The following is an 8,985-nucleotide window of genomic DNA, read 5'->3' as shown; positions in this document are numbered from 1 at the left end:
CGCAGCGACGTCACGGTCGCGTAACAGAGCCGAAAGTTCTGCTGAAATGATGTAAAAGGATCAGAAGTTAGGAGACTGGCTCATTTTGGACCAAGCGTTCAAGGAGAGAACATCAGAACGACTAACTTCAGGAAACCTCTGATAGAAATACAGAGATCTAACTACAGGTAAGCAACTAGATCGAAGTCATAATCCACTGTGGATTGAGTACTGAATTATAGTGACGGCTCCTGATCAGGAGCCGTTTTTTTTCGGGAGCCGATTGGTTATTTTTTCTGCGAAAGCCGCACATGATTGGTCAAGATGTGGGGTACCGTCTATCTGCGCTGAGCGCTTCACCCTGGACCGGCAGTTACACACACACACACACACACACACACACACACACACACACACACACACACACACACACACACACACACACACACACACACACACGAACAGGCGCACAGGAGGGAGGGAGACGAGAGAGAAAGAGAGCAAGGGGCCACAAGGAGAGACAACACAAACGCGCTGGAAAGGTGTAGCCTATTTAAGAAAATGAGTGACAGCAGGAAAAGGAGTAAAATCTGGACCCATTTCAATTTTATTGACAATAGCAAGGCAGAGTGTAGAGTCTGCAAGAAAAAAAAATCTCTTATCGACCCGGCTCCACAAACAACCTGCACAGGCACATGACAACTGTCCAGCCATCAGTGCAATGGGAAGAAAAAACGCAAGCAATCGAATCTGATATTAATGAAAGTGAAGTGTGTCTACTGCAACTGCTGCTGCTGCAGTGTCTACAGCAATTCAATTCAACTTTAAATAGTTAAAAGTTTGTTTATGTATTTTATAATATATTTTTTGTAGCAGTATGTAGAGTGAATAAATAAAGGCATATTTATATAATAAACATATATAAATTAAAAAAAAAAAAAATAACATGTTTTTTAACAATAGTAATTCATTTTGCGCATAATTTTACATTATTGTTGGTATAAATTAATTTAAGCAACAAAAAAATCTGAAGAGCCGCTTGGGAGCCGAAAGAGCAGGCTCTTTTTAGTGAGCCGAGCCAAAAGAGCCAGTTCTCTAAAAAGAGCCAGAATTCCCATTACTACATTACTTTCATCTGGAAACAGGGAGTGAGTGTGTAGTGCAGACAGTGCCAGCTCTACCTATGTTGGCGCTCTAGACAAAATGACTCCCTTGCCCCCTTCCATGGCCTGAGTGCAGACGCACGGCATGGAAGTCATCTCTAACAGTCAGCATATTTTATTTGATGTTAACTATGAAATGCTCTCGGCTGCAAATGTTCACCCACCTCCTGTAGAGCTGTTTTGCTCTTTAGAGAGAAACACAGCCATGCTGCCACCAACAGACCATGTGAGTGTGCAGAGTCTGGACTTGTGCGGTCTTTGACTGACCTTGTTGTGTTTTGTTGTGTTCTCCCACCTTAAGGTGACAACAACAAGATGAAGCTCTTTACATTCTTCATCTTGCTCCTCCTCATCGTGAGTGGAGAAAACTCCTTGAGGAAGAACCCGCCAAGGAGGAGTGTCCCATTCTACAGTAAGAAATCCTCAGCACCTTGGAGGGACTGAAGTCCACACACACATATCACTACTTTATGTGCAGCAGTCTGTATACTGATCATTCTGCATGGAGACAATAGACTATACATATCAGATGACCATGCAACATGCAGGAATATTAAAAGTCTAATTAAAAGGCTCTGCAGGGTGAGATATGACTTCTCATCATATTCTGTTTTTTTTTCCTGTTTTAGATGTACCTATGAAAAAATTTAGCGGGGCTGGTTTCACAAACCTGAGCTCCATGCTGGCGAGAGAAGACCTTGGACAACTCCTTGTTGGAGGCAGAGAGATGGTGCTGTCTCTAAACATGAGTGACATCGGCGAAATGATCGGCAAGGTAAGATCCTGCTTCTTTTTATTGTGATTAACACTTTACTGAAGTTTTCTCTACAATAAAACACTGTCAGTTAAACAGGAGCATACAAGGAGCAACTGCAGACATGCATGGCATAGCAGATAATAATTTCACAGTGTACAGTTGTGGGACTGAAGAAATAATAAAGTATATATTACAATATTTCGTCTTACATTGAGCCATTGAAGTTATACTATTGAACATGCACATATAAAAATCAGATCTGGTCTATGTTAAGTTTCCCTGGTCAGTGTTACAATAAATTTACACCTACACACACCACCTGAGTGTAGACAAACACATTTGTGGGGGTATACGTATACCTACAGTCCCAACTATCTCAGCATCCACCCACTTAACAATAAAGACCTAAGGACATAAAGGACATAAACTGTGGGGCTGATTCAGCATTTTGAGGTCATAGTCCCCTCATGTAATTGAATTCCAGACAGTTGAGAGATTTTACAAAATGTGGGGTTTTTTGAACATCTTGATTTCTTGTTTTTTCCAGACCCAGTGGCTTGTGAGTCCATCAGCCAGACAAAACTGCCTGATGGAACATGGGGACATCAAGGTAAGAAGTGAATGACTGATGAATCGTCAGTGATGAGTGCACCTTTGTCAGAAAACACCACTTCTGAAGTTTGATCCAATTTTCACTGATTCCATGATTTATTCCAAAAGGAGTGCGACAACTACATCAAATCCATGCACAGAACTGATGATGGCAATCTGTACGTGTGTGGAACCAATGCGTTCAGCCCCTCGTGTGACTACATGGTGAGTACAACACACTGACTTGGCATGAAATTGGAGGATTGGTAGATTGAGCAGAGTGAAAATTAAACACCAACTTCTCCTCCATCAGTCATTTAACAACAGCCACCTGGTCATGGAGAACCGCCGAGATTTTGGAACGGGCAAAGTCCCCCTTGACCCCAACCAGCGCCACACCTCCCTTTTGGTTGGTAAGTACAATAGTGCTGTTTCTCTCTGCGAATTCAGAGTGGAAGACGTAAACAGTGAAATGAGCTGGTGTAGTCTCTGGTTCAGAGAAAAATCTGCAGCTTTTGAGTATCTGTGGCCCCTGGTCTGACAGCCCTGTTCAGTTTGAGAAATATAGGAGATGGACTGTGATTCTGACTGTAGTGATGATTTTTAACTCCTTTTTGACCACACAGAAGACACGCTGTACTCGGCCACATACACCGACTTCTGGGGCACACAGCCAGTGTTCCAGAAAAGTGGACCGAAAACACTTAAAACAGATTCGTCAGGATCCTGGCTGAATGGTAAGCTCTTCACTGTCTCTCAGCATGTAAACCTTGTATTCATATTTCAACACGCCTCAGTTTGTCTTGAGTCAGATTTCAGGCGTTGCCAGACCTCGGTGCTAAATGTTGAGTTTTCTGTGTGCTGTTGTGATTCCAGATCCCACCTTTGCATCCATGAGCCTTGTCGAAACCGGAGCAAATAGTGAGGAGGGTGAAGACGACAGCATTTTCCTCTTCTTCACTGAGAAGGCTTTGGAGAGAGATCGCACTCTGGTGTCAAGGGTTGCACGTGTTTGCAAGGTAACAACAAAGTCATTTGATACAGCAAATTAACCAATGTAATCTGGGAGTGGAGTTAAACCTGCTTCAGCTGCCAGTGTAAATCCAGCTGATGGAACTAACTGTGTGTGTGTCGTCCTAGGGTGACATCGGGGGGCGAAAAGCCCTCATGTCGAGATGGACGTCATTTCTAAAGGCGCGACTGGATTGTCCCATGGGCCAAGGGATGCTTCCTAGCCTGGTCCAGGACGTTTACCTCCTGAAAGACCAACATGACTGGAGGAACAGCGTCTTTTATGCCACCTTCACCTCTCAGTCGTGAGTTGTCTTCCTTCGTCTCGTCTCACTGTGGCGCTGTGGCAGTCAGGAGCAGCAGGGTTTGACTATAGCCGAGTTCATTTTAATGGAAGAGGGAGACGATGATGTTCACAGATGAAGAATCTCTGGCAAAGGCTCCTTTGACCGTCCCAGTCTTTATGAACTGAACATTTTAGAAGTACAGTTACCTAGGATTACAGTCAAGAGGCCTTTAGCCCTAGCCATCACTTTATTGCTTATTACTATTAGAGTGCCTCTTTGTACATGTGGATGAGCATAGTTACTTAGCACAGTAACACAAGATGTAGCCTAGAAATCCAAACAGCTGTAAATGTATCATAGAGCAAGGTATAATGAGAGCTTTGTTCTGAATCCATGACAGGGATTCATGCAGCCAGTCTGCCGTGTGCGCGTACAAGGTGTCAGACATCATCAGAGCGTTCAACGGCCCTTTTTGGAGTGAATATGGTTCATCACCACTCGAAGAGGAGCTGCCATACCCCCGTCCAGGAGCTGTAAGTGTACAGAATGAAAAAAAAACAACTATACAAGCAGCTGGTTTTGGGCTTTATCTTATGTTAACGTTTCCATGTGACCACTGGCCAGTACCAATGCTGTTTTCTGCTGGGTCCTAATCTGCCTGTGTCTTGTTGTTCCAGTGCATTAACGATGCCATGAGGGCCAGAGGCTTCCAAAGCTCTCTGGACCTCCCAAAGGAGACCCTCCAGTTCGTCAAGGAAAACCATCTGATGGCGACAGTTGTCCGACCACTGACCGGAGGGCCTCTTTTGGTTCAAAGCGACACAAGATTTACCAAGATTGTTGTCGACCGGGTAACAGCGCTGAACGGAGAAGAGCATCCAGTTATGCTCATAGGCACAGGTATGCCACTAGCATGTGTACAACATTGACACTGAAAGAGAGTTAAGGAGTTTCACTTTTGGCTTTTTTTGAAAAACTCACTCTCGGTCCCTTTCTCCCTCAGACTCCGGCTGGCTGCAGAAAGCTGTGAAGCTGAATGGAGAGGATGGCCGGGTGTTGGAAGAGCTGCAGCTGTTTCAGGCTCCCCACCCCATCGACTTTCTCCAGCTGTCCTCCTCCACTGTAAGGCTGATCACAGCACACAAACACTCTGCACTGACTGATTCATAGAGGATGCAAACTGACTGTGGCAGGATGGCTTGTTGCACTCTTCTGCACTTGCTTCAAGGGGCTTTGTGCTGATGAACTTTTTTGTGTATAAAAGCAGAAGAAGAAGCCCGTCTACTAAGGCGTTGCTTACACTTTTCTTTTCAGTGTGACTTGTATCATTCAATCATGCCAGGACACAGTAACTATGAAGTCTGTACGCTCTGAGATCAGATCTGTACGCTCTGAGATCAGATCTTGCTTGAATTTGGATAGACCAAATGCAAGCAAGACGTGTGTGGACAGCATGTGGGCACAATGCGGACAATTTATCAATCCACATGTGTGTTGTGTTTCTACAGGGCCAGCTGTACACCGGATTCAATGACCTGATCATACAGCTGAACACCAGGGACTGCAGCCGCTACAAGTTCTGTTCGGACTGTGTCCTGGCCCGAGACCCGTACTGTGGTTGGGACATGGTCCAACAGCGGTGCACGTCTGTTGCTGGCTTGCAGTCTGGATCCGTGTAAGTATAAGCTCTGAGCCCTCTTGTGTTTCCAACAACTCCTTCCGTAATGTGTCCTTTTAACCGTGTCCTCTTCTCCCAGGATTCAGGATATTGCTGATGGAGATGTGAGCATGTGCCCAAAATCTGACAGTAAGTTGAATATTCACTTCCATACATTTTTCAGCTAAAAATATACCTGTGAACTCCAGACGAAAAACAACAGGGGCATATTCTTGAAGTGGACCTTGACACGCACTGACTCTGTGTGTTTGTGTGTTTCTGCAGTCATGCTCAACACCAGGCCATTCGACATCCCCCTCACCGTCGGTATCTCCCAGCTCCTCCCCTGTTCTGTGGACAGCAACCTGCCTGTGTCCTGGTGGTACCATGGCCGCATCATCTCCCCCGGCCCCCGCCACACTGTACTCAAGCAGGGTCTGCTCATCGAGAAGCCCACCAAAGCGGACGCTGGCCTCTACTCCTGTCACACCATGGAGACAGTCAAAGGCAAACCGCATTACAAGATGGTGTTCCAGTATCTCCTGCGGGTGAAGAAGGACCAGGACTTGATCTACCTGCTTGGGCCTTTGGTTACCGCCATGTTCCTCACTCTCCTCGTGTTGGTCACGTTCACTGCCTGCGTCACGTTTCACCGACAGAGGAAAGCTGCGGCTCTGCATTACAACATCAGTAACAGCCGTCACTGCATAGTGGACATGGGCGTTAACACAGAGTGTAGCCAAGCAGAAGAGGAGGAGCTGGTTGCAGAAATGGAGGACGCATCCGACTGCAGCAACAACGATGTGGTCATTGAGATTCCAGAGTAATCACACATGCCACAGGTACGTGTTTCTGCCTTGTTTTCCTGTCTCTGTCTCTGTTGTATTTCTCTCTGTTTTTCTGTCTCCTTTGGTCTGTCTCTTTCTGTGTGTCTGCATCTGTCTTTCTCTTGCTCTTTCTCTCTTTGTCTGTCTGTCTGCGTCTGTCTCTCTCTTTTTGTCTCTCTTTGCTCAGCCATGACTGGCTGACTGCAGGAGCTGCCAGTGCCAGCCCTCCATCATGACCACACTGAGTCAGTCAAATGTTCTTTTTCTCTTTGTGAAGATCTGGGACCAGACGAGGAACGACTGCGGCCAGGAGAAGTGCATCATCGAGACCCCGTCTTTCTCTTTGTGTTTTTCCATGTCTGTGTTGTGTCTCTGTCTGTCTGTTTGTCTGCGTCTTTGTTTGGTTTTGTCTCTTTCCAGGCTATCTTCATGAGGTTGAGAAACCAGTGCCTTGCCACGGGGGAGAAAATGTATCATCAAGACCAGGACCACCAGCCATCGGAAATGAGGACATCCTCTTGCTCTTTCTCTCGCTCTCCTTCTGTCTTTTCACTGTCCACTAGTGTAGTGTGTGCCCAGCCGTCCTGGTGGGGGATCCCTCTCTGACTTGGCCCATCCAAGGTTTCTTCCATGACAAACAAGTCTTCCTTGGGAGTTTTTCCTTGCATGCTCTGAGGGTCTAAGGCTGGTGGTGCCGGGCAGGAACGCTACGTTTTCTATTTCTTTGTCCATCCTTTATTTGTTTGTGATAGATAGATAGGTAGGTAGATAGATAGATAGATAGATAGATAGATAGATAGATAGGTAGGTAGGTAGGTAGGTAGGTAGGTAGATAGGTAGATAGATAGATAGATAGATAGATAGATAGATAGATAGACAGACAGACAGACAGACAGACAGACAGACAGACAGACAGACAGACAGACAGACAGATAGATAGATAGATAGATAGATAGATAGATAGATAGATAGATAGATAGATAGATAGACAGACTTTATTGATTCCAACCAGGGAAATTCTGGAAATTCTGTTTCCTCCTCTTGCTTTTCCTGCTTTTCCTCTCTGTCCACAACCTTTTATTGTTATACTGGGCTATTAATATCAAACAGTCACAATAAGTAGACATTTGAATGTGGATGGCAGTGACTGGTATGGCATTATTATTCAAAACATTATTCAAACAATTCATGTATAGCCTACAGTATAAATAAAGGTGTCCATTACCATTTAAATGCGTGTCACCTGAGTTTTTAAAAATGTTGTGTTCTTGTTTTTGCATTGAAAATATAGAAAATAATTTGTAGGAAAAAAAATTGTCTCAGTTTCAGAACTTCTCTGGTGCACCATTAATTTAGGGAAGTTTTTGTAGCTTTGTATCACACAGTGTAGTAAACAAAAGTTTTCCAGCTTTATACATGGATGACGTAACAACATGCAAAGCAATATGGCTTTCTATTCCATTGAGTTGTGCAGCACACACGTGGATTCCATGAAGAAACTCACTGCTCCTCTTGCCTTTTCTTGCTGTAAAAGAAAGAAAAAGACAATCATATTATGACGCAGCAACATGAAAATATACAAACAAGACTTGGCATTTATGGGCGCACATCAAATCAGCTGATGTGTTTGTTAGGCAAGCAGGAAGATGTGTGATTTGCTGTTTGTTGTGGAGGAATTACCTTTCCCCTGAGGCCTCGGAGTTCATGAGCCAGAGGAAATATTCCTTGGTGGCCATGGAGTCCAAGACCTTGTTCACATCACTGGTGAAGGTCCCATTGACATGCCTCCTGCTGAGAGCCTCACCCTCTCTGTCCCTTTCAGATGTGGATATGTAAACCGGCACACAAGATAAACACTACTCATTAAGGGTCAGTAACTCCATAATGCTGAAGCCGGCCATTGGCAATTTGATCTGTGTTATATCTCTAAGTGTCCATCAGACTTTAATTATTATTTTATTATTTCATTTATTTTTTATTGGGGCCCATTTTCATATTTTACCAAAAGAAAAATGATATGATTAATTATTTTTTTTTCAACCTCAGTCTCATTGGCTTTGGCTCATTTTCTGTGAAGGACATAGATCAGAACCCATTTTCAATGACCACACACTGTACACCCCCCCTGCACATTTATATTACATGCAGGATGTTGGGGTCCACTGGACCCGGGGCCAATAAAAGTGTAGAGATTGTAGGTCCTGTGCACCTTCACTCTGTCCTCTTCCTGTGTGGGCCTGCTGTTATTGTGTGTGTGTGTGTGTGTGTGTGTGTGTGTGTGTGTGCGTGCGAGCGTGTAATATTTAACAAATTATTCTTTTATTTATGTTTGTTTAATTCCTTCATATAGTGAGGAAAACAGAATTGTTATTTTAGGTTTTCATCTCAACATTTCAACAAGAAACTGATGATGCCGCTGATTACCTCTTTTTATGATGGAGCCACTGCGACATCTACTGACTGAACAACTTTCAAGACCATCTGTATGCTTTAATAGAGTTAGTGTAATATTTAACTACTGAGTGCATTATCTAGCTATGATGTAATTGCTAGAATAATGTACAAATTGAATATGTTTCATTGTCAACTTATTATTGTCTATGGTTTATAGAATTAAAGTTTGATTCAAGGTTATATTGTTTTAATTTATTTTTACTTGTATTGTCTGATATTATGCAATTGCTAAGTTTTTGATTATATAGAATTATATGAT

The 8,985-nt window shown here is 43.8% G+C and overlaps 1 protein-coding gene across 1 annotated transcript; it reads left to right on the top strand.

Annotated features, from left to right (window-relative positions):
* The first annotated feature begins 303 nt into the window (after positions 1-303).
* On the top strand, positions 304-6,272 carry LOC115368617 (semaphorin-4E-like). Its single transcript, XM_030064813.1, has 15 exons — positions 304-310; positions 1,444-1,554; positions 1,772-1,917; positions 2,447-2,509; positions 2,620-2,715; positions 2,804-2,903; positions 3,117-3,227; positions 3,367-3,509; positions 3,631-3,806; positions 4,189-4,321; positions 4,466-4,688; positions 4,792-4,910; positions 5,297-5,463; positions 5,546-5,595; positions 5,731-6,272. The coding sequence occupies exons 1-15, from the start codon at positions 304-306 to the stop codon at positions 6,270-6,272; spliced, it is 2,187 nt and encodes a 728-aa protein (XP_029920673.1).
* Positions 6,273-8,985: the final 2,713 nt, after the last annotated feature.

Source organism: Myripristis murdjan, chromosome 12, assembly GCF_902150065.1.
Source record: "Myripristis murdjan chromosome 12, fMyrMur1.1, whole genome shotgun sequence".
NCBI lineage: Eukaryota > Metazoa > Chordata > Actinopteri > Holocentriformes > Holocentridae > Myripristis > Myripristis murdjan.
The sequence above is the reverse complement of the archived record's forward strand: the minus strand, read 5'-3'. Positions and strand labels throughout refer to the sequence as shown.

Bases quoted from the DNA above. Each gene is read 5' to 3' on its own strand.
- LOC115368617 (XM_030064813.1), top strand. The intron at 3,807-4,188 runs GTGAGTTGTCTT...AATCCATGACAG, and splicing joins GCCACCTTCACCTCTCAGTC to GGATTCATGCAGCCAGTCTG. The intron at 5,464-5,545 runs GTAAGTATAAGC...CTCTTCTCCCAG, and splicing joins GGCTTGCAGTCTGGATCCGT to GATTCAGGATATTGCTGATG.